The sequence below is a fragment of the Brachycentrus maculatus genome, unplaced genomic scaffold (genome assembly GCF_059751285.1).
Source record: "Brachycentrus maculatus isolate JH-2025_06_01 unplaced genomic scaffold, ASM5975128v1 h1tg000266l, whole genome shotgun sequence".
Classification (NCBI taxonomy): domain Eukaryota; kingdom Metazoa; phylum Arthropoda; class Insecta; order Trichoptera; family Brachycentridae; genus Brachycentrus; species Brachycentrus maculatus.
In genome coordinates, this window is record NW_028281017.1 from 807,517 (window position 1) to 835,321 (window position 27,805).

General features: G+C 31.5%; 2 protein-coding genes across 2 annotated transcripts; both read right to left on the reverse strand.

Annotated features, from left to right (window-relative positions):
• Positions 1-405: 405 nt before the first annotated feature.
• On the reverse strand, positions 406-6,238 carry LOC148305659 (zinc carboxypeptidase-like). Its single transcript, XM_088266331.1, is given in 7 exon segments — positions 406-708; positions 1,120-1,204; positions 2,047-2,249; positions 3,384-3,468; positions 4,806-5,140; positions 5,143-5,174; positions 5,944-6,238. Coding segments are annotated over 7 exon segments (1,230 nt in total). The 5' UTR covers positions 6,231-6,238; the 3' UTR covers positions 406-505.
• A 5,134-nt stretch (positions 6,239-11,372) lies between these two features.
• On the reverse strand, positions 11,373-15,138 carry LOC148305660 (zinc carboxypeptidase-like). The gene is made up of 6 exons (XM_088266368.1): positions 14,867-15,138; positions 13,724-14,123; positions 13,257-13,341; positions 12,464-12,666; positions 11,936-12,020; positions 11,373-11,691 (listed from the first exon to the last, which is right to left on the reverse strand). The coding sequence occupies exons 1-6, from the start codon at positions 15,136-15,138 to the stop codon at positions 11,489-11,491; spliced, it is 1,248 nt and encodes a 415-aa protein (XP_088122494.1). The 3' UTR covers positions 11,373-11,488.
• Between the last annotated feature and the right edge of the window lie 12,667 nt (positions 15,139-27,805).

Sequence of the window (27,805 nt, forward strand, 5' to 3'; positions counted from 1 at the left end):
TGTGTATTTAAAAGCCGATCACAAAATGTGGTGATTGTTTTAACACGAATATACCACGGAAGAAATTTTCACGATAGTGCGATACTTCCATATACAAGATATGATACTAACTACGTACGATGGAATGTTCTTTTGGTGGTTTTATGTATTATGATTTGTTCCGCGGGCCACAAGAAGACACGTATATATTACACGTAAAGTATAATAGTTTATAAGTCAACAAACTACGTTTCAAGTGTTCCTCTGCTCCTATGTACAGTTACATACGCATCGTAATTGTACATAGGAGCAGAGGAACACTTGAACACCATTCTTTTCTCATTCATTCCTTCCACACATCCAAATCATGGAGCACGGGACTCATCAACATATCTTCATATAACCGATAAAATAACACCAAGTCGATTCAATTCTCCATTACAAGCTGCTAGGGATTAGGGAAAAAAAAGATATTTTAAAAAAATACCATTTATAACTAAATAATAACTGTAATGTTAACATCACTTCATTCTAGTCTGAAATAACCCAGTTTCGCTGCTTCTTGGAATACTGTCACGATGGAATCCATAACTTCCTCACAATTTGGTATGATCTGATCGGCCGGAAGAACGAACCCGTTTCTTCCTGAATCTCTCAGCTCGTATGTAAAAGCGATGGGCGTTTTGAATTCTTGCTTTACCCAATCCACACTCGTCCCACTAGCGGAATCTATAGTAATAAGAGGATAAACAAAATTAATGAAATTGGCGAAGATTGTTTGCAAAGACAGAGTGGTATGGCGTTCTATTCTCTCTGCCTAACCCTGTGGAGAAGCCGCATGATATTTGGTTGATTAATAAAAAAATGGTGCATAGGGCACTGCATCATATAGAAACAGTATTACCATAATTGTTCAAAATACAGAGGAAAGGTGATATGGCCTAACACTAGTCTGGGGTATTTAAAAATATTATTGTGAAATATCACAAATATTTATTTGGATCATTCTCGGAATCGAACCCGGACCACCAACGTGGTAGTTGAGCACGCTAGGCACTACCCTATGAAGGTTGAAATTTAAAATTACTTTGTACGGTTTAATAATTATCATATAAAGTGTGACATTAACAAATGACTTACATAGAATTTCAGCAGTGTTACCCACACGATACCGCGTTCCATATCTGCGAGCTAGGGACTTCGCTGCCTTAACTCCGATTGATTTCTTAAAAGGAAAGACATATTTTAAATTAAAGCTGCATTTCAAAAAAGCTTAAATACTGAATAATAATAATCATAGTTTAATCCGGTTTTACGCGGTAGGTCCAATGGTCAGCAACGTGAATATGTTCCGTAGAGCAAGAGTAGGAAGACAGTTCCTGACTGATATCAAGGTCCGGGATGTGTCCTATTTGGGGCATATGCTTATTCAGTTCAATTTAATTTATTCAATAAAAAATAACATGCACATTAAAAACTTTAATTTAAAGCGTATGCATTGGAATAAAAATTAGAAAAGTAAGCAAGAACACTCTTGTTAATGATGTAGAAGAATCAGGCATTGAAATACCCCCTCAGACACATGGAACAGATCAATATCCGTCGTGATATTGTTCAAAATAATAGTAGCTCTTCCTACAGGCATAACCAACGGCAGGTTGATCCTGTATTAGGAATGTGAAACAATGTATACCGACGCTGTCTTAGGTAACTATCGGGAACATACAGACCAATGCTCCGATTAATTTCACGATTATCGATCATACCGCGCAGCAATCGATAAAAATGCGTAATAAAATACACATTCCTTCTAGTCTCTAAACTGTTGTGGCCAAACATACCCTGGAGGAGAAAAGTTTCAGTTAATCATGAAAGGAAAATAGAAAATCGACGAGGTGTGGGCAGAAGACAGATCTCCTGGCTCCGGAATATACGAGATTAGACGGGGATCAGGGCCGTTGAGGCGCTTTTTAGAGCTGCCCCAATACAAGGACAATTACTCTCAAGCGATACGACGTCATATGGTCCTGACATGATTCGCACAAAAGATAAAGGCATTGTACTTACGATGTCGTTATAGTTTTCTAAGTGGTCAGATGTGTACCCATATGGAATCAGCATCAACTGGGAATAGGAGTGGAAAGAGATATACGCCTCAAGAGATGAACCAACTGATCTGATGAAATCAGCCAATCTTGATGTTTCCACTTCCGAAAAGGCATTTGGTCCACCGTATGTCTCCGAGCAAGTTGATTTGCTTGTTCCAGCCTCTGAAAGTAAATATCAATCAAATTAACCAGCAGGCCACTTCCGGCAAGGGCATGCATGAAGCATAGAATGCCACATCACTATGTATTTACAAACAATCCACATTCATGCATCTCTTCATTTTGAGTGTGTCCAAATACTTGTTCAAAAATCGGGATTATCTCCAACTATGGGAGTATTTTTCATATTATTTTTTGACATCTCATCAAAGATGAAGAAGAATATGGAAGGCTGGGCATTTACGGGACTGACGACCGTCAAAGGCTGGTTTAAGTGATCACTTTACACACGTGTAGCATTCACCAATTCTACCCGTTATTGACAACCACACGACTCAAATTCTTGGAAACTCTATATATATGAACCAATTTCGAAACATTGTTCTTGAATCACTAAAACTTCACTAGAGACATCTATTGGCGAGATGAAAATAAGTTTTTTACTAAGCTTAAACTTTATATTAGTATGTGAGATCGAATCCTGAATTATAATCACATACATGAGAAACGCCAGAAAATACCATTTTTATTTTATTTTAGACACACTCAAAATGTTGTACATAATGCTTGCCTCTTGCCTTGCATTGCTTCCCTAATCTATTGGCAAAGCACCCAATTTTGGGTGATACCTGAGCATAGCTTCCCTAATTCACCATTTGACACCTAGCATACATCGTTTGTATGAACATTCGTCTGGGATTTTATAATGGACAGATTTTAGAAATAGAAACTGAAATCTAAACTAGAGATATTTGAAAAGATTATGAAATGTTCTTTAAAGTGGTGTGGACATGTGAAGCGAATGAATAACGAGACAATAACTAAGATAGGTTATTTGTCAAATGTGAACAGGAGAACAGAACGAGGAAGGCTAAAATAGACAAAGCACGACCAGATCAATCAGAATCTCAGTGATAATGAATATAAAATAAACTCTACGTCATCGGAGGAGATATATGGATGTGAATGAACCTAAGAGTGTTTGTCAGAACAGACGATTGTGGTATTACATTCTATCTGCCTACCTCTGCAGTGAAACGGCATGATGGTAGTAGTAGTAAATTAATGTTTATATCAGGAAACGATAAAAAGTTAATGGTAAGTAAAAATTAATATATAAATCAACAAATATTTTACCTCCCCAATGGTTAGGCCAATTTCTGTTAGGATCAGCACCGCTGCAACTTCCATATGGAGTTCTAGTTTTACGCCATAATCTATTCTATAAACATAACAAAATAGAAATGGAACTCTCTAAAAAAATGAGCATACCGCCTACTCTTTTCAACAACGTCATATATCGAAAATCATTAATTTTCAGGTGTGCATATTTTCGGAAGGCCCAAAAAAATGAACTGTATCCCAGCAAAAGCTGCATATTTTTTCTTTATTTTTTTCTTTACCCGCTACATGACAAAAAGTGTTGTTTTTGCATTTTAAAGAAAAGGTATTGCTTAATTATTTTTTTAAATATCCAAAATATATTTCAAATGGAGAAAAAACCTTCAGGTTTTACCTAAAAAGATCTGTTGCACAGTAAAAAGTTCAATAATTGACTTGATATTTATTTTTAATACATTTTATTATATTCTTAAACTTTAAAAACAATCTCCTGAAAAATCCAGTTTTATGATATATGACGTTGTTGAAAGGAGTGAGCGATAAGTGAGATTCAATGTGAGTGAAAAATATCTCAAAAGAAGTACGACCAACCAAAATTTGCATAAAAATATTATGTTTATTCAATATTTACACTGTCATTCATTTGTGATTCAATTGGTTATAATAATTTTAATGGTTTGTAAAAACTAAAACGTGAAATATTTAAAATGTCTGTGATTAATATTAAATTGAGTAGAAAATACAGGTTAAAGCACAGTAAATGTAATCCAATTTTTTTTTCATAACGTTTTCTTTGGGAGTGAAGAAATAATTTAAAATTCCTTACTTTGTAAATATGCTAAAATATTACAAATAATTTGAAGTAGATGATTGAATAAATTTTCCCATATTTTCGAAAGTAATAATTAATGCACAACATTTTGATAACTTACAAATACTTGTTCACAAATCTTGGTTTCTCCACATTATAATTATTTGATAAATATATTTTTTATAATATATTTCAAAATTGAATAGTGGCGTTGCCACTCATGGGTAGAATGGTGGATGTTACACACATGTAAAGTGATCACTTAACCATGATAGGTGTTAATACCCAGACTTCCATATTCTTCTCAGATCTATGTTGAGATGTCAAAAATGTAAAAAAAAATATAGCAATATTTTCTTCTAACCCTAATCTGTACTCAATGGTGCATAGGGTACTGTATCGTATAGAAGCAGTGTTACCTGTATTAATAAATTAACGAAGGAAAGGTAATCGACCCTGCGCTTCACGTCCAGGGTTGTATTAAATAAATATTTGATTGAAAAACCCTAATTTTTATTATGACTCTCCTGGGAATTCAACCCGGGACCTCCAGCACGGTAGCCAAACGCAATAACCACTATACTATCGAGGTGGATAGAAAAATATATTTGTATATTGATACTTACACTTGAATGAGTAAAAGCATAACCATCAGGATTGATGACAGGGAAAAAATACCAGTCGAAGTTCTTAGCAATTTTTTTCATGGCTGGATCTTTGGTGTTGAGGACTTCATTTAAAATATATGTCACTGTCGCAGGACTAATCCATTCCCTGGCATGCATACCGCCTTCAATGAACACAGCCCTTTTTCCTCCACCAAAGGACACTTTGACCCCTTTGATTTCTCTCCCTTCGTACGATTTTCCAGCACTAATAACTGAGACGGCGGGATTATCCCTGGACAGCTGGTCCAACCAGGAGTGAATGTCTTCCAGTTTGTAGTAACTTGTCCAACTCTCGACAGCGTTTGAACTTCTTCAGCATCAACACGTCTGAAATTGATTGACTGATTTGAGTCGCAGGTCAGGAGTCGGAGCAATCGGCGGGTAGATATTTTATTTATTGTTTATTTGTTTAGTTAGCTTATATTACATTTAATGAAAACTTTTTTTTTCACTTAATTTACATAATTTTTTTATTAACATCTTCTTACAGTATACAAAATGTTCTTTTTTATTTAAATTCATTTAGTGTCTTCATTTTTCATACATTCAGGGATCTCATCACTCATTTTCAAACCCTTATACATTACACAATTTGGCTACTCTGTTTTTTGTTCAAAATGTCTTATTTTATCTTTATTTCTAGTACTATGTTTGTAATTTTTTTATGGTAATCTATCTTCTCTTTAAAATATTTAGGCAATTTATCCTTTGAAAAATTATATATTATGTAAAAATAAGCATATTATTTATAAGTCTCTTTTTATGTTCTCAATATTATTAATATTTAAAGCGTTTACATCTTGGTGATCAAAATCTCGGTGAGTGGTTACTTATATACTAATATTATTAACATTTTTGTAAAAAAAAATAAAAGTAAAAAAGTCTCTTTTTTCATTGGTAACCAGTTGAGTTCCTCTCTCATTTTTTCTACAATCTAATATTTATTTCTCTCATATGACGAGATGCATGAATTTGAAAGAGGCGAGGAATGATTAAAAAGACAGATTAGCGTGGTTCTATAATCTCTGCTTACCCCTGCGAGAAAGTGGCGAAGTTGTTAATTAGTTTGTAATAAATATTAATATTAAACACTCACTTTTGAACGTCATCGATCATCTCTTCTATTGGGATCTTGAACTCTTTCATCACCTTAAGAAACTTCATTTGTTCGCTTGGCTGTACCATGACGTCCACTGGAATTCCAGCAATATTGACCCCATTCCAGAAATCAAGAAAATTGTCCTTATTTTCCAGTTCAGAGAGGACCTTCTTCTGCTCTTCTGTCACAGGGCTCAATCTGAAAACCTTATATCCTTCAAACGATTCTTTAGCTGAGCAAACTATTAGTAAGGATACTCCAAAGAGCGCGCGTATAGACTTCATTATATTGATTTTTTTATAAAATATTATTTGAATGAATGGGGAAAAAAACTTAGCTTCTCGTTTATATATAGTTCTCAACAAACTGACAGCTGACTCATAAAATTGTCATAATTTATACACATCAATAAAATTTGCATACTTGTTATGCAGGAATGGATTGTACTATCAATAGAATTTTCGGTACGAATTAGGAACCAAATAATTATAATTGAATTCCGACAATAAGCTCAATCATTGTATTTTCTTTACTTATCAAAATCAAATTTGTTCAAAATCATAAATCTTCTAAAAATACTTCAAAGATTGTTTTTAATTTTTTAACCAAACGTTGCATTCGAATATGCGCACAGCACTGTGACGTTTGTTTTCACATGTTTTTTTAACATATTTTTTACCGCAATGGCAGCTCCATCTGTTGAGCGTAACAGCAATGCACGCAATACGAATTTACTGAAATTTAAATTTAAAGTCGATAGATGTTACCACAAAGTAACTGACTAATCAATTAATGAAATAATTTTGATGTCTGGATATTTACAGGAATTACGAGCTGTCATAGGCTGGTTTAATAATGGTTATCAATCGTTATCAAATTATAACGCCTTGTAAAAACCAAAACATCAATATTTTTCTTCATTTTTGTTGAGATGTCAATATTTCATTTACTTAATAAAAAAAATAACACCATTTTACATTTTCTTATTTAAGTTTTACTTGGTAAATACTACTACTTCTTAAAAACCATTGTGACACGCGTTTCGATACATTCCGCATAATTTTCAACGATGTTTTCAAACTATGCGGAATGCATCGAAACGCACAATAGATTTTAAGAAATAGTGGTATTTAACAAGTAAAACTTAAATTAGAAAATGTAAAATGCTGATATTTTTTTTTTAAATCGATTGATATTACCGCAAAGTGACTGCCAAACCCATCAATGAACGTTCATATCTTACGTCATAATAAGTAGACTTTTACAAGGCATCAGGTTTGCGCCGCCCAGGACGACCACTGCTGACAATTCGTCGGCAGTTCTCGTCAGAACTTCGGGACGCGGATCTGACTTGGGAGGATGCAAGGGAGCTGGCAGCCGACAGAAAAGCCTGGAGACAGTTTGTGGACTCCATATGCTCCACCTAGGGAGCGGATATGGATATGGTTATTATAAGTAGAGTTTCCAAAGGTTTTTCTTAGTTTTTTTAAAAATGTATGATTTACTTACATTTTTTTATTCTTAGTTCTGCTCTTTTATTGGGGCCTCATGTGGTTTGATGTCAATTTAAAGTTGATAATTTGTTTGCTCCGTTGTTGATTTATCACGCTTATACAGGATGTCCTCAATCGAAGTGTTCTACTTATCTCAGTCAATATTTTTTATATAAATATATATTCAACTCACGTTTTGGATTGGAAAAGTTTATCCAAACATTCTAAAATTCTAACCGTTAACTTTTTAGTGAAGTGTGAACCAATACATGTATATATATATATATATACATATATATATATATATATATAATATATATATATATATATATATATATATATATATATATATATACATATATATATATATATATATATATATATATATATATATATATATATATATATTATATATATATATATATATATATATATATATATATATATATATATATATATATATGTATACATACATATATATATATATATATATATATATATATATATATATATATATATATATATATATATATATATATATATATATATATATATATATACATACATATATATATATATATATATATATATATATATATATATATATATATATATATATATACATATATATATCCGCCTCCGTAGTGTAATGGTCAGCATGCTTGGCTACCGTTCTGGAGGTCCCGGGTTCGATTCCCAGGGGGGTTTAATAAATCTAAGTGTTTTTTTCACTCTAATATTTATTCAATATTACACTGGACTTCCTTCATGTGTAATCGATCGAGATAATACTGCGTTTATATGAATCAGTGCTCTATGCACCATTGGGGTGTGGATAAGGGTTTTATTATTATTATTATTTTATATATATATATATATATATATATGTATATATATATATATATATATATATATATATATATATATGTATATATATATATATATATATATATATATATATATATATATATATATATATATATATATATATATATATATATATATACATATATATATATATATATATATATATATATATATATATATATATATATATATATATATATATATATATAAAATAATAATAATAATAAAACCCTTATCCACACCCCAATGGTGCATAGGGCACTGATTCATATAAACGCAGTATTATCTCGATCGATTACACATGAAGGAAGTCCAGTGTAATATTGAATAAATATTAGAGTGAAAAAAACACTTAGATTTATTAAACCCCCCTGGGAATCGAACCCGGGACCTCCAGAACGGTAGCCGAGCATGCTGACCATTACACTACGGAGGCGGATATATATATGTATATATATATATATATATATATATATATATATATAGATATATATATATATATATATATATATATATATATATATATATATGTATGTATATATATATATATATATATATATATATATATATAGATATATATATATATATATATATATATATATATATATATATATATATATATGTATGTATATATATATATATATATATATATATATATATATATATATATATATATATATATATATATATATGTATGTATATATATATATATATATATATATATATATATATATATATATATATATATATATATATATATATATATATATATATATATATATATAAATATATATATATATATATTTATATATATATATATATATATATATATATATTTATATATATATATGTATATATATATATATATACATGTATTGGTTCACACTTCACTAAAAAGTTAACGGTTAGAATTTTAGAATGTTTGGATAAACTTTTCCAATCCAAAACGTGAGTTGAATATATATTTATATAAAAAGGGCACTGATTCATATAAACGCAGTATTATCTCGATCGATTACACATGAAGGAAGTCCAGTGTAATATTGAATAAATATTAGAGTGAAAAAAACACTTAGATTTATTAAACCCCCCTGGGAATCGAACCCGGGACCTCCAGAACGGTAGCTGAGGCGAATAATAATTACTACGATTCAATAATTTTTCAACAGTCTATATACTTTAGCTTTTAATGTGCCGCGGAATACTAGGAATAATTTTAGTCGTAGGTGAGAAAAGGTTCCGGAGCACTGGGATAGGGTATTTTTTTTAAAATAAATGTATGCAAGATTTTACCAGCAGATGCCTAAAAGCATGATTTAAAACTTTCATTCAGCATATAACTTGATCAGTTACATTATTCAGTTACAGTTATTATTCGTAACATTTTGAGAGTCTAAACCCTTGTGCCCAATCCAGATTTGTGGACAAGGATTTGGACACACTCAAAATGTTGGTACTTATTATGATTAAAGTTACCGTAATTTCATGTTCCGACCCTAGTGTATGGAAATGGAACATGGAGTTGGCAAAAGAATGATGAAAGTAGACTGAATGTTGTCGAAATGCGATCTCTCAAAAGAATGTGCGACAAAACGATGTATGATAGATGTTCGAATAGTGAAATAAGGAAGGAATGCAAAGCTGAGACAAGCATTATCGATAAAATTAAGAAAGGTGTGTCGAGAGATGGTTTGGACATGTAGAACGAATGAGTGAGGAAAGAATGGTAAAACAAATTTATGATGCGAATATAATTGGAAAAAGTAGCAAAGGTAGACCGAAAAAACTTCAAGATCAGGTATGCTAAATACTTGAAAGCGGTCAGGTAGGGAGTTGAAACAATCGGCGGGAATGTATGAGGAGATGCATGAACGTGGAAGAGGCGAAGAATGATTACAAAGACAGAGTGGTGTGGCGTTCTATTCCCTCTGCCTACCCCTGCGGGGAAGCGGCGTGATGGTTGGTTAGTTAGTTAGTTTAAGTTTATGTAATCCTTGAGTGAAAAATTCTGGTCAAAAACACACTTGGTATGAACCAACATAATTCTGTGATCCTAAGATCCAATAAAATTGTCTATTGAACGATATCTTTATAACTATTCATTATGTAAAATATCTTTTTGATATGTGGTAACCATGTGCAAACTACGGTTTTGCTCATGTGAAAAATGACCCGTTCTTATCTGACCGCAAATCCGATAGGGAAAGATGAATGAGAATGTGATTGTAATATTACACTCGTAACTAGTGATACAAAGTGATGAATGAATTTAGTTCCCAGGATCATTTTACCTGATATTAGATGATACTTGACACTCGAACAAAACACTGGCTTAATCTACTCGGAACTCAGTTATCATCTTTACAATCTCAACAGTTCTTAAGTCATGACGATAATAGTTTTGGAAAATTTATATTTTATAAAGAGCCGTTTTTATAAAATATTATCTCAAGGATGCATCGCTGTGATATTATATGATACTTTGTTTCTTTTGGAACAAAAAATTAATAAAAAATTAAACTTTTTAAAATAAAACAACTTTGTTTTAGCCACTTTTTATCGGTATACTTTATCCAACCGGTTTCGACAAGAACCTTATCATCATCAGGGTTGATGTACTAAATTCTAAAACAATGAAATAGTAAGGTCAAACCCGGTTGGATAAAGTGTACCAATAAAAAGTGGTTAAAACAAAGTTGTTTTATTTTATAAAGTTTATAAAATGTGCCACAAAGTATCTGCGAAAACATTCAAGAAATACAAGTCTAGTAGAGATGTTTTAGAATTAAATAAACTCTGATGATGACAAGAACCTTATCATCATCAGGGTTGATGTACTAAATTCTAAAACAATGAAATAGTAAGGTCAAACCCGGTTGGATAAAGTGTACCAAAAAAAAGTGGTTAAAACAAAGTTGTTAAATTTTATAAAGTTCATAAAATGTGCCAAAGTATCTGCGAAAAACATTCAAGAAACATTTATTTTAATAAATAAAATATTTTGGTGCAGATGAAGAATGTTTTAAAGTAGAAAAAATATTTCATAGATGTATAAGCTGATTGATATACTTAAATACATTTTAAAATGTGATACGTGGTCATATATTATTACTTTCAAAATGAAAAGAATTCTATGATTCTGTAGACGCTCAAAAAGTCCATAAGAGCAAATAGTAGAATTATTAATATTGTGAAATTATTCCGATGCTTGCGGCTTCTTGGAACATAGCAACTATAGAGTCCATGACTTCGAGACAATTGGGAATTATCTGGTTGGCTGGAAGAAGGAATCCACTGCTTCCTGTATCTCTCACTTCGTAAGTAAAGGCGACAGGCACTTTGAAAGTCTGTTTCACCCAATCCATGGTTCCACCACTGTGTTTGTCTAAAACAAATGACAACTCAATTAGTGTTAAAAACGAGGATTATCAAATCATATTTATTGTAACTGCAGACAGTTGGTAGAATGATAGTTTGATAATGTCTTAAGATGACGAAACGCGTCACGTATTGACAAATAAATAAATTAATTTAGAATTCAATCCAACAAACCTTGTTTTATTTTGGATATATTACCCAAAAATTATCAAATCATGTTTTTTAACAAACGATTGGCTTTTTATACTCACAAATGGTCTCTGCAGTGTTTCCAACCTTGTAGACTGTGTTATATCTAACAGCCAAAGCAGTTATGGCAGCTCTACCAACCTTTATCTAAAAAAAAAATAACTATTTATCCACTGTAAGAGATTACTCACCACAGTCAAATAATTAACATCTTTTGCTAAAACATGGTAACAAGCATTTAAAATTACTTACAAAAATCACATCTCTTCTAAATTACTCACAAATCAGTACACTGCGTTTGGTTGGAGGAATTAGAATATTTCTCAATTAAACTCTATAACCTGTACCCATTTTCCATAAATCATTAAATAATAAAATGGATGTGTATCGATACGAAAATTCATGTTCACAAATTTGGATTTTCCCACTTAGGAATTCCGACACCAAACAAAAAATATATGTTTACGGCAGATACTCATCATTAAACAATCCAAAAATATAAACTAAGATTTTAACCTAAATGGACCTTACAATTTAAAAGAACTGCTGGAAAGGACAAAGAATGAAAAGTCATAAATATGTGTACAAACCACATCATCGTAATTATCCAAATGTACGGTCGTATGACCATATGGCATAAGCATCATCTGACCATACGAATGGAATGAGATGAAGACATCCATATTCGATCCAATAGTTTTAAGGAACTCGGACAAGACGGTTGTTTCCTTTTCGGAAAATGCTCTGGGCCCTCCATAGGTCTCAGCACATTGTGATGAGCTTGTTCCTTCGGCTGTAAAATAAACCAGGTAACTTAAAATGACAACATAGATGAAATATCCTAGAAAAATAAAATAAAAGATGAGAGTCTAACTGTTGATATTATGTCAGCCGACTGATATAATAGTAAAAGTACAAGTGACTACAAACCCGTGCAAGGCCACTCCAGTTCAAAGGACCCATCTAAAGACAAGCGGTGACTCGCACCAATGTAAGCCATTTCAGCAATGAGAGATGGGTTCAAAGAATGATTAGATTAAATTAGAATAACCAATAAGCTGTCACAGACGTAACTGACTAATCTCAGTTAGTTACAAACTAGCATAGAGATAATTTTAGTAGGAAAGAGTCACCCACAGAGCAGACGAGTCGAGACTAGAGACAACGCTGTGAGCCATTCTAGTAATATGTTTAAAATTCAAAATTTTAAAATTATGGTCAATATCATTCTTTCACATAGATCAGCAGAATTATGAATCAACTCCTGACCCATAAACTATTTTAAAATGGAAATAATCTAAATACTTTCGTCTTGTTTTGAATTGTTTTTGGTAAAATTAATTTTACAAGCATAATTTAAGATGGACAAATGTTTATACTTACTTCCCCAGAAAACATCCCAGTTTCTGTTCATATCTGCGCCAAAGCAGAGGGAATAAGGAGTCCTGTTTTTACGCCAAAGTCTTGTCTGTAAACCACAATATAAAAAAAAATGCTAGAAGATACAAAAATCCACTTCAAATCCTTCACGATACAAGCAAGGTAAATAATAATTACAACTCCCATTTAAAAATATTTAAAATTCTGATCACTTATTGAAATGGTAAATACCATTTTTGGGATGGAATAATAACAAATCACTGAAGCCATAGCTCCTTTGAACATCTTTGGTTTACCAATGGTATGGTAAATATCTTCCAATTATATAATAAAAGATTTGAAATTGTAAAGCCATCGGGATCCAGAAATTCTGGAATTGCATTTCCTAACCCAGATCGTCTAGTTTGATCATAATCATGACACTAAGTAGGTACAAGAAAAAAAAATATTAAAACAGTATCGCTTCTTACATTAGTGTGACTGAAGGCATATCCATCAGGGTTGGCAACTGGTACAATATACCAATCAAAGTTCTCTGCAATCTTCCTAAAGGTAGCATCATTGCTAGACAAGATTTCGTTTATAAGATATGTGCTGGTTGCTGGAGTAATCCACTCCCTCGCGTGCAATCCTCCTTCAATGTAAACGGCCCTTCTGCCCGTTTTGAAGGAAATCTTGATCCCTTTGATCTCCCTTCCTTCGTACGATTGACCAATGTTGAGGGCGGAAACCTTCGAAGGGTTGTCAGCAACCAGGTCGTCCAGCCAGGCGTAGATGTTAGCCAGGTTGTAATAGCTGGTCCAAGTCATGTCCGCTTTTTGACCTTTGATTGGACTTGAGGATACTGGAGGTAGGTCTTGGTCGATTTTTCTACAGAAAAAAAATTTGGTTAAATTTAGAAGAGGAAGAAACGAATTTGACAAGTCGAAGATAAAAAACGATAAATATGAGATATTAATTAAAAATATTGGAGTAATTCAATTCAATTTTATTTAATAATTAATATATACATTACAAACTAACATTTAAGGCGTTTACATTTAAAAAAAAATTAATAAGTAAGCAAGAAGACTCTTGTTAAATGTGTAGAAGAATCCCGCTTCGATAATATAGACGTCAATCATGGGTAGAATGGTAAATGTCACACATGTATAAAAAGTGATGACTTAAACCAGCCTATGGGATGTCTTTAGCCATGTTAATACCCATCTACCACATTTTTCTTCGTGTATGTTAAAATGTCAATATAAAAATAACTCTTAAGTGGAAAAACCCAGATTTATGATCAACGATTTGGTCACACTCAAAATTATGGATCAATTATATTGATATGTTTTGTTTGTTGCTAATTATGAAATATTTTAATGATTTATTTAATTACGATGACTTTCTGAAAAATCATTTTGAAAACAATGAATATCTGCTTCGTTAATTACTTTAGATTATATAAAAAATATGTAATGGAGTTGATAACTCGACGTAACATTTATCAATCATAATTAAGTAATTTATTTATATATTTTTAAAATTATCACTTAATATTATTATTTTTTAATGAATTTTTGTGATAATATAAACTGGATTAAAAATATTCTTTGAAAATATCAACTTACTTTTGAACATCATCAATGAAAACTTCCATCTTCATTCCCATCTTGGTGAAAGCTTCCATACTTGCTGGTGGAACCATTACATCGACCGGATGTCCGATTCTGCCAACTTCACTCCAGAAGTCAAAGTCGCTGGCTTCCTGTTGAAGAGAGGCCAGGATTCTGACCTGATCTTCAGTCTCCGGAGTAACCCGGAACACTTTGAAGCCATCATACCTCGTGACCTCGCAAGTCACGTATGCTAAACATAACACCAGCAGAAAAACTGACCTCATTATCTAAAAAAAATCCAATTTTGATTTACAAATTAAGGATTTATGAGCAAAAATTTGCATACTCAATATACTGGTATTATGAACAATTTTCTCTAAAAAAATCTCAACTGAAGGCGCTGCCTTTAGTCATTCTTGAAAATCTATCAAATAAGAACTAGCATAAGAATGAAAACCATCAACAACATTGGATGCTCAATAGTGGGCGGAATAGTGAATGTTACACAATTGCATGTTAGTGCATGTCGTTCTACAATTCTTAGTGCATGTTGGTCCTCGGGTGGACCAAAATCGCCCAAATTTTTACGAATCATGGAGCATTTCGAAAATATCTCTTCCGTTTTAATATAAGACAAAAGCCTATTTGTGAATGTGATGAGACGTCTTCACAAGATGTCCGTCAAAATGAAACAGAATGTGCAAAAGAATGTATGCAGTTGACAATATTTGATGAGGTTCATAATGATCTATCAGATTTAGTGGTGTCTTGTTTAAAACATATGACAAGACGAATAAGACAAGTAAATGAACTATGTGACAAATATAGATGCTGAATCAATTGCAATGATTAAAGAAAACACTTGTTTTTAACACTTGAGTTTTATTATAGACTACATGTTTCAGAAGTTAAACTTCCATCATTCAGGTCTGTATAATAACTAAAATATAAAATATAAAATTGTTCTATAAATAAGGACATCTTATGTTCTATAAATAATACACCTTGTTCCATATAAAGGCCAAATTATGAATTATTTTGAAAATTTAGAAATCCATAAAAACCTAAATTCTAATAATAATTTATTGAATAATATATTATTTCAAAATTCTTCACCTTTGCTTTCCATTTTTCCTTTGTTTTCAAACTCCGCCCCTTGACTAACCCCTTCCCCTTACTTTCCCCTCTCCTTATTTATAGAACAATTTTATATTTTATATTTTAGTTATTATACAGACCTGAATGATGGAAGTTTAACTTCTGAAACATGTAGTCTATAATAAAACTCAAGTGTTAAAAACAAGTATTTTCTTTAATCATTGTAACATGTCTTACCACAGAGTTGATGCCGAAACAATAAATTGAATCAATTGCATGTTTTGTATTGTATATATCGTATTGTTTTCAGCAATCAACCTTATTCAAGTATTATTTACTACACACATTCATTATTATTTTTAAGATATATAAACTGACAATGCAATAAGTCCATTACAAACTAGGCAAAGAGAAATATTATTTAAAAAAGTGTGTGAATAGTGCTATGGTCGTGACGTGTATTATTATTTGCATGCTGATGTAGTAATTGTCCTGACGAAGAGACGGGTTCGTCTCGAAACTGGTAGATTAAAATATCGGGGAGTGATAATATGCGTATATTACTAAAATTTATGTAAAAATAAGTTTTTAAAATGATGACCTAAGCCAGCCAATGCCACGACTTTCATGTTTCTTCTTATAACAACGACCGATCTTCATATCAAGTTCAGACACCTATAATATTAATTGAAATTGACTTACCTCTTTGAAGAATAAAATCGAATTGTTTTATTAATCAAATACATAAACTGATAGTGATAAAAATTATAACTATTATCTAAATTTTATCATTGATAAACATTTTTGATAAAATAATTGTTTTTATTTGTGTTTAATAAGATAATTGGTTGTCAATAATGGGTAGAATTGGTGAATGTTACACGTGTGTAAAGTGATCACTTAAACCAGCCGATGACGGTCGTCAGCCCCGTAAATGCCCAGATCTCCATATACTTCTTCATCTTTGATGAGATGTCAAAAATAATATGAAAATAACTCCTGCAATTGGAGATAATCCAGATTTTGTGAACAAGTATTTGGACACACTCAAAATGTTGTTAATAAGATAAAGTTACATACTATAATTTTATTTTATTGTACTCGACCTGAATAAAAAATCAGTGAATATCAAATGAGAACATTTCCATCTGACCCAGGTCCTTGGATATCACAGGTAGGATAAATCCATATACAATAGCATTCTTTTTTTTTTATCGTTTTTATTCGATATCAGTTGAGAAATTTGTGATGTAAACATCTTTTTCTAATTTCAATTAATTAATTTTTGGATATTCTTAATTGAATTTTAATACAATCCACTATATTTTTATTTGCACTCATATGTGTACTTTTTACCACTTTTTTGTACACGGTATCGCGTAGAAAGTATACACCGTGTGAATGGGGGATTCAGTTTATTCATGAGGGTTTTGTTTTTACCCAGTCGTTGAATATTTGGTCCTTTCAATAAACCTTCGATGGGCAATTTTTTCCAAATAATAAACTATGTATTTCAAATTTACCCCTTATTATTTCGCAATATAATAAACCATAATAACGTGCATTTCCTGGCCAGTCATAAATTTATGTTATAACTAAATTATTTGACTGTGGCTTACTCAAATAACCAAAATAGTTGATATTTATTTATTTATTCAATAACCAATAGAATATTTACAAAAAATAACTAAATATAATGAAATTAAAAACATATAATTTAAATTACAGGTTTTTACATAAAAGTAATCTAAACAAACTGTCATGTACATACGTATAAAAATATAACATTAAAAGTTACATTTTTACACAAATAATCAATTATTTATAAAATATATTTTCAGTTAGTTTGATCTTTTATATTTGTGATTTTTTAAAAGCAAACAGCTTTTTCCATTTGTACACAGGTGAGACCATTCAGAATTAGTTCACATATATATTTTGAGAAGAGAGATGGCACCACCATCTGCCAAAGTTTCAATTTTATTTTATTTATTATTTTATAAGTGGAGGTCCTCACCAAAACGTTACATTTCCATTATATTGTAATCAGGAGTTCTAACTTGTAAAATTGTCACGTTTTTATACGATTAACACATTAGTACGTTTAACACAGGACTGGTCACGTTTGTCGCAATTTTAATTAAGATTTCGATAGGATACAGTAAACAAAACAGATTTGCATTTAAAAGTTTTTTGTGCAATATTGGAAATGTAACTTTTTGGTGGGGAACTCCACATATCGCTCACTCCTTTCAACAACGTCATATATCAAAAATCGCTAATTTTCAGTGGTGCATGTTTTCGAAATGCCCAGAAAATTTACCATATCCCAGCAAAAGCGGCATATTTTTAACTTAAGATTTACCCGCTACAGGGCAGAAATTGTTGTTTTTGCATTTTAAAGAAATAGTTTTTTTTTAATTAATTAAATATATTTCAAATGGAGAAAAAACCTTCAGATTTTGCCTAAAAAGATCTGTTGCACAGTAAAAAGTTCAATAAGTGGCTTGATATTTATGTTTAATACATTGTATTATATTTTTAAACTTTAAAAACGATCTCCTGAAAAATCAAGTTTTTTTTATTTAAGACGTTGTTGAAAGGAGTGAGCGATATGTAAAGTTTAAAAAACGTAATTTTTCATTGGTTTTTTCTAGCACTGGCTCTTCGGGACACATTTCCCTGTGGAGTTATTTCGCAGGTAGCCTGTTTTGCAGATGCAAGCCTCTTCACACATGAAGTTGCAAGCTTTCGTGCTAGGATTGGAGCATGTTGGCTGGCATGCACTGGCACATGCGGAGTATTCTTCATTATCCTCGCACACTGGTGTTGTATCTAAAATTGAAATATGTATTTGCAAAATTTTCATATAAAAATTATATACAACATTTTGAGTGTGTCCAAATACTTGTTCACAAAATCTGGATTATCTCCAATTACAGGAGTTACTTTCATATTATCTTTTGACATCTCATCAAAGATGAAGAAGAATATGGAAGTCTGGGCATTTACGGGGCACTAGATGTCTCTAGTGAAGTTCTAGTGATTCATGAACAAGGTTTCTAAATTGGTTCAAATATATTGAACTTCCAAGAATTTGAGTAGTGTGGTTGTCAATAATGGGTAGAATTGGTGAATGTTACACGTGTGTAAAGTGATCACTTAAACCAGCCTATGATGGTCGTAAGCCCCGTAAATGCCCAGACTTCCATATTCTTCTTCATCTTTGATGAGATGTCAAAAAATAATATAAAAATTATATACAAGTATCTGGATGCGACCTGTTCGGATTTGGAAATGTTCGGATTAGCCTGGAAATTCTTAATACAATACATGCATAGTACTTTACAATACATTTTTTTAATATTTTTCGCAGGTACTTTGTGGCACAAGTCATGTTCTTTATAAAATTAAACAACTTTGTTTTAACCACTAATTTATTATTGGTTATATTTGGTGTGGCGTTCATTCTCTCTGCTTACCTCTGCAGAAAGCGGCCTGATGGTTAGTTAGTTTTATGATTTAGATGGTATTATATACTTTATCATATCATATTGATTTATTTTGATCAAAGTTTGAGGTTGATTATTGTAATTCCAATACAATTTTAGATATGGCAATCAACAGAAACAATAATTTACATATAAAATATTTAAATAAATATTTTACATACCATTCAGAGATGCTGTGAATGTCACCAAATACGTCAGCAGGAAAAACCAACAAAATTTGGTAATACAGAATTTTGATTTAACACCCATATTGTGATAGGATCTCGGATGTCTGCTTCCACTACAGGTAGAGTTTGAACTAAATCATCACAAATTGATCAACGTGTCAACTCGTTATTCACAACGATTTCCGCTTATTAAATGTTGACTCATCAGTGTTCACTAACGAGGGCATCCTAAAAGTTCGTAGACGCAAAATAATAACATTTTTGTAAAGTACTACCTCAAGGGCGCTTCAATGGGATTCAATTGGAGAAAAAGAGATGGTGGAAATGATTTAGGAAGTTTGAGATTTTTTTGTTGAAATTTATTTTTAAAGATCTACTCAAATTTCAGAAGTTATATGTATGTTTCTTTGGCCAGTTGAGTTCAGTTTTTTTTAACTAGTCGACACCTTTTGAAATGTTTGTCAGGTTCTTGGCGACTTATTTTTCAAACTTTATAATATAAAACGACTTTGTTTTAGAATTAGTACATAAGCCTTGATGATGACAAGGTTCTTGTCGAAAACGGTTGGAAAAAGTATACCAATAAAAAGCGGTTAAAATAATGTTTTTATTTTTATTTTATAAAGCTTATAAAATGTGCCACAAAGTATCTGCGAAAAACATTCAAGAAATTATTTTTCATACTAAAAAATTAAAAAGTTATAATAAATATTATTCGATTTCATTTCTGTGATCTCTTTGAAAAGCCTTAAAATTATACAGAATACAAAAAAGCGGAAAACCCAGAGAAATTTACGTTTTATTGGGAAACATCACAAAATGCGTCTTAATGTTTTTGTTACCCTTTTTTATGTGATGAGTAAACGTGCTTAATCTTCTATTTGTCAATTTCAATAAAATCTCAAATAATGAGTATTATTTTTCAATAATAAATATCTGATCAATATAGAATTATGAGAATAATTAATAAATGCTAGGGATTTTTCCACCAAAGCTCATTTTGTAATAAAATAATATATTTTATAAAATTAATTATTGTTATCATAATATTGATTAATTCGTCCGCCTCCGTAGTGTAATGGTAAGCACGCTCGGCTACCGTTCTGGAGGTCCCGGGTTCGATTCCCAAGGGGGGTCAAATAAATATAAGTTATTTTTTTACTGTCATATTTATTCAATATTACCCTGGACTGGTACCTGAAGCGGAGGGCTGATCACCTTTCCTTCATGTGTAAACGATCAAGATAACACTGCGTTTATATGAGTGCCCTATGCACCATTGAAAAAAAAAATTGTTAATATTGTTTAAACAGAGTTTATGTTGTAAAACTTTTTTTGTGTATATTTTATTAAATAATCAAATAAATAATAAAAAGAGCTCCGCCGACAAAACACAAAACGACACTTAGTGTGGGGGGTATTCATTTATATTTTTAATAAATAAATAAAATTATAAATTTGCAACACTTTGAATGAGTCTAAATACTGGGTTTTCTTCACTTAGGAGTTTTGGTTTTTTTTCAAATGACATCTCGATATAGTTGAAAAAGAATATGGACGTCTGGGTATTTATAGGGCTTATGACCTGTTCTATGGTAAGCTAATTACGTGATCACTTTACACACGTGCCAAATTCACCATTATTTATTTTTTGTTTTAACTCTATATCACCATTTTAACATTTATCATATGCCGTTAAAAAAAACCTTTAAGGTAAAACTAGTGATTTTTAAATAATTATACGTACTTGAAATTTGATTCGGAATTTACTTATATTTTTGTGTATTTTTTTGACCACCGATTAATATATTCGTATTTTGTGCGCGTGATTAATTTGCTGTATAAAATATACAATATACTTACAAGTAGCACAATGATAGTGAAAATGCAATTCTACTTTGCCAATTAATCGACAGATGGCAGGCATATGAAAACGCATAAAATCACTTTTTATCTTTTTCATAAAAAGTAAAGATATAAGCGAAATTTTTAGTTTTGTACTGACATCTCTTGGTGGAACTGCTTAATATATAATAAAACATTAAGTATATAACTTTTCCACATTCATTTATTTTTATCCGTCCTTACCAACATCATCAGACTTTTGGGAGACTAGACAAAATTATTTGGTACATTCCATCTTTCAAACATCGTTATGCCACACGTTTGTCTGTAAGATTGCATTTTGACTGCGTTGAAAAATGGTTTATATGACGATATTTTTATTCATATCTATCTCTCAACATAGATGTCGAAGAATATGATGCATTTACAGGGCTTACGACCATATTCTATAAAAAAGCTTGGTGTAAATACAGTGGAACCTTTTATAACGAAAAATTCGTATAACGAGCAGAAAAATGTGAAAAATTGTTCCCTAAACGAGTGACATTTCGCAATATGAGTTACAGAGAAAGGGCGAGTTCCTTTTTAACGACATTCACCTGTGAGCCGGGACTTCCACGCCAGTCAAAACAAAAAATGTTTCGCTTAACAAGTAAGGTTCTGGAACGAATTATGCTCGTTATCCGAAGTTCCACTGTAACTCAATATTGGTTATATTAATAACAAGTACTCGTATTTATTAAAAACAACAAAAAACAGTCTTATATACATTTTTCTGAAAAAATAAGCTCAAATTACACTGGCCAATAATGATTTTGTAACTGGAATTTTGTAAACTGATTTGGACTTAGTTAATCGTTTTTATTCAAAGTCTATATGGCGACAAGCTCGTATCGTGTTTAGTTTTCATGTTACGGTCATATTATTGTTTGTACCCCATAAGTTGAAACTGTAATAATAGTTGGTATCTTGACATGTTTTAGTCTAAGTAATTAAAAAAATGTTTTGATAACCATGGAGTAAAAGTGGAAATACATTTACTTATTAATCATGAATATGAATACATTTTTATATAAATTATAAGATAAACTTTAGCTAATATCAGAATTAAAAAAATGGTGCATAGATGAACCTTTATATTAAAACAACATAATACCCATAACTAAAATATCTGACGTGCTACATTTTTTTGATTTCATTTTTGAATTCAGCTATGCAAAGAACATAAAGATCAAATATTTTAAAGCAAGTTACAAAATAAAAGTTGTAAATTTTTACTAAAATAGGTAAACGCTAACCTGAAATCATGTGCATAGCAGTTGAAAGTCCTAACTACTACACTACAAAGGAGAAAAAAAACTTTTTTGATCAATTCTTCTAATTCAATAAATTCACTGGAGTAAAATTCCAGAAAACATTTTAAATTACGCAAATTAGTTAAAGTTTTATATTCGAGGGGTGGATTAATAATATTAGAATAAGGAAAAGTCCAAACTAAGAGGGGTGAAAGAAATTATTACTTTAAAAAATAGGGGTAAATTCATTCAGTCATCCCCTTCAAAATATTCTTTATTATTTTAGCATATTTACAAAGCGAGAAATTTAAAAATTAGTTCCTAACTCCCGAAGAGATTGTACGAAAATAAATTGGATTATATTTACTTTGCTACGTTAAGTCGATTTTCTACTCAAATTATTTTTGAAGCCAAACTTCTTTCAAGAACACGTCACGTTTATTAGGCACATTTCGTTACATGAAAGAGAAGAAGAAAGCTCTTTAACCTTCAACGTTACAAAGGACCCAACATTAAGATTTATAATTAACTTCACATACGGTGCTTGAAAATAATGTAAAATAATGTAAATAAAATACACGCGTCACAATAGATTTTAAGAAATAGTGATATTTACTAAGTAAAACTTAAATTAAAAATACAGAAGTACCTATCTACTAGTATTTTTTAATAAATATTTGAAAAGATTGTTTTAAAATGTTTAAACTGTAATTACTAGGAGGTTAGAGGACAAAACAAAATATGGAACAAAGGCAAAATAAAGTAATGGGTAAAAAACCATGAGTGAAATCTATGAAAATTGTAACAAATTTTTTTTTTCTCTCTTTTTGTGTGTATATTAGGTTAAAATCGTTAAAAACAATAAAAAATATATTAAAAAAGAACTCTACCCACAAGACACATAAGGTGGCTTGGTGGGTCTCTGCAAAAAATTGTTTTAAAGATTTTTATAATTGTGATTCAAATAAATGTATACAATTTATGTCACATTATCTGCGGGAAGGGTAATTTTACCCTTTCACTCGACTGTTAGTGTTCGGCGGGAAGGGTAATTTTACCTTGTCACATTCCTCATCATAAATTGCGTGTAAGTTAATTTACGCATGACTTTTGCGGCATCGTTTGATCTCATATCGATGATATGAGATCATCTCAGTATGGTTATACGTTATCACTTCTTTTCAGAGATGTTTATGTCTATTATGAGTGCGAATCCGCCCGCAGATAGTGTGTTAAAAATAAAAATAAAAAAACAAATATTTTTTTACAAGGGCCAATCCACAAAGGACACCGCAATGTATTTAATCAAATGAAAGCAGCTTCCTACCGAATGTGTTTTATTCCCCTTTTGAGTCCTACCAACTCCTGTAGGTAAGAATTCCATTGTTGCCGAGAAGCACTGAAGCACACTAAAAGTTAATAGTGACACAATGAAAATAAATACAGACATAACTTTTTGTCGTAAGTCCGACATAAAGGTGTGTGATGGATAATAAGCCGACATTTGTGCTATACATCACAGCTTCTTATACCAATACACAAAATACAGGGGTGTACTTAATGTTTGTAAAAAAAAACACGTTTTAAGTAAAACGTTGTTATTTATATTCTCAATATTATTCATATTTAAAGTATTAACTTTGTTTACAACATTTTGAATGTGTCCAAATACTTGTTCACAAAATCGGGATTATCTACAATTATAGGAGTTATTTTCATATTAATTTTTTTACACGTGCGTAAAGTGATCACTTAAGCCAGCCTATGACGGTCGTCAGCCCCGCAAATGCCCAGACTTCCATATTCTTCTTCATCTTTGATGAGATGTCAAAAAATAATATTTACTTTGTCATTTTAACTTATTCATTTTTTTTACAAAAATGTTGAAAATATTAGTAAATAACCACTCACCGAGGTTTTTATGTCTACCGGTTTCGAGACGTACCCGCCTCTTCGTCAGGACAATCACTACTACAGCATGCAAATAATACAACCCTTCACCACCATAGCAGCATTTACACACTTAAAACTACACAAAATGTTTAACACATGCGATTTTGGTCGACATGCACTAAACGTTTCAGCACAAACCTGCGTCACGAGCCGAGGTTAAACATGCACTAGTTGTTATTTGTTTAATTATTTCATCATTTATATAATAACAAATGATAAAATACTATAATGCGCCCTCATTGAGTTTACATTTTACGATATTTATTTGTAACATTTCAATGTGAGAAAATTGTAAAGGTCCTCACCAAAAGGTTATATTTCCAATATTGCACAAAAAAGTCATTTAAATGCAGATCTGTACTTTTTACTGTATTCTATCGAAATCTTAATTAAAGTTGTGACTAAACGTGACCAAACCGGTGTTAAACCAATATGAAATAATTAAATCGCACTAAAACTTAACAATTTTACAAGCTAGAATTCCTGATTATATAAAATCATTTGTTTGTTGGGGACCCCCATAATTTTTATGAAGTCAGATACGACACAGCTTTTTGATCTTTCTTACTAAGTAAAGATGCTTTATTTCAATCTGTGTTGGAACAGGAGGATAATCTAGTGTGGGCTAATCAGAAACTTATATTTTATAAGACTATTGAATCCAGACACTGTCCGGCTGTTATTACAATAAAATATATTACGGTTTCTCGTGTTTCTGGTTGGGGCATTAATATTTATCATTTGCAATAGCAAGAGACATAATAATAATCTTGACTCCGTTATTATTTATTTTCTAATACTATTTTCAATAGGGAATCGAACTCGAGACCTCCAACACAGCATTAAAACACATTGCCATTTACCATAATCTAAAACTTGTAGAGCGACATATTCTAATCTGTTTACAACATTTTGAGTGTGTCCAAATAATGTTCACAAAATCTAAATTATCTGGTCAAATTAAAATTATTAAAATTAAAATTATTAAAATTATCTGGTCAAATTATAAGCTTAATAATAAAAATGAAAATGGTATTCTCTGGCGTTTCTCATGTGTGTGATTATAATCCAGGATTCGGATCTCACATACTAATATAAGAGTTTCTGCTTAATAAAAAGCTTCTTTACATCTCACCAATAGATGTCTCTAGTGAAGTTCTAGTGATTCATGAACAAGGTTTCTAAATTGGTTCATATATATAGAACTTCCAAGAATTTGAGTAGTGTGGTTGTCAATAATGGGTAGAATTGGTGAATGTTACACGTGTGTAAAGTGATCACTTTAACCAGCCTATGACGGTCGTAAGCCCCGTAAATGCCCAGACTTCCATATTCTTCTTCATCTTTGATGAGATGTCAAAAAATAATATTCTAATCTATTCATTAATACCCTAACTGCAAAGCACTAACAACTGTTTAACTATTTACCGAGTGAAGAATTTACATGTAATTATCATCCCCACGAGCCGCCCTGCGCGGAATCGCGTTCAAGGAGCTGGAGCGTGTGCGGCGGCACTGGGTAGCTACCAGGGACGGAGGTATTCAACACCATCGCCACATAAAATATCATTTTGCGGTGCCATCTGAATGGGGTGTAAAACGTTTGTCACCCGTGTCCGATAGGACCTCTTGCAAAGGCTGTCTGTTGTCTGCATAGGCATCCTCTGTGATTTATTGGGTCAGGTAAATCTGAGAAGCGGAATACCTTTGTACCAAAATATTGAATAATAAAAATAATATTTTTGGCTAATTATTAGTCCATTCCATAGTAGTTCAGTTTTAGACTACCGCTATGACGGTATCAGGTTCGATTCCCAGAAGATTTTTTTAGATGGTAGTTACATTTATTATTATATTTACCACGCTTATTCTATATAAGGTTTATAGATCATGAAGTCGATTTTTGTTCATTCTTTGAGGATATTTAATTGAAATAAAACTAGATCTCACCAATAGATGTCTCTAGTGAAGTTCTAGTGATTCAAGAACAAAGTTTCTAAATTGGTTCATATATATAGAACTTCCAAGAATTTGAGTAGTGTGGTTGTCAATAATGGGTAGAATTGGTGAATGTTACACGTGTGTAAAGTGATCACTTAAACCAGCCTATGACGGTCGTAAGCCCCGTAAATGCCCAGACTTCCATATTCTTCTTCATCTTTGATGAGATGTCAAAAAATAATATGAAATAAAACTCATCAAGTAGTATTATACACGTGTTTAATTTTTTCAATAATCCACATTTTATTGCACAAAGTTCATGCCGAATCAATTAATAATATGGTTTGGTATTTACCAAACTTAAAATCACTTAAACTAGCCTATGATGGGTCGTAAGCTCCATACAAACTTAGTAAATGTTACGCTTGAAATATAAAGTGATCACTTAAACCAGCCTATGACAGTCGTTAGCCCCATAAATGCCCAGAATTCCATATGTACATATTTTCAAACATGTTTGACGTTAAAAAATAAGTAATAATAGTACCTACCTCACTTGACGAATTGAAATGAATACGGTGAGTGTTAAAAATGCACAGAAAAAAAATGTTCTCCTCAAATCGCACATCTGTCACCGGCTGTCATTGTGTCTCTCACCTTCGTCAGGGCGGGCGGCATAGCTGTCACTCTCAATCATAATCCAGACCCGGACTTTAGGGCCTATTGTGGGCAAAGTAGACAAAGGACGATTCGGACATGCCCGAAACCAGGGAAGACAGTGGACACCGCTAGGGGATAATGCCAACAAATTATGATCTTGCTAGCAATTATTGCGCTTGTGTTGTTCACAGAAGCGAATGGGTTAATAAAGATCTCTAACTTACGAATTCAGACGTCCTGTCTGCGCACAATTGTTTTAGAATATTAATAGGAATTTAGATATTTTTGAAGAATATATCGTAGTCGTACAGGAGAAAGTGACCAACTTACAAAACGTAAAATGTTCAGGAGGGCCATTTAGGTCACTTTTGCTTGGCAACAAAATAAACATTAATGCAGTTAGTAATTTTTAACAAGCCAATATATTATACTTCCATTTTTAAAATCCTTTGTGACTTTTTCAGGGCAACATTAAGCTAG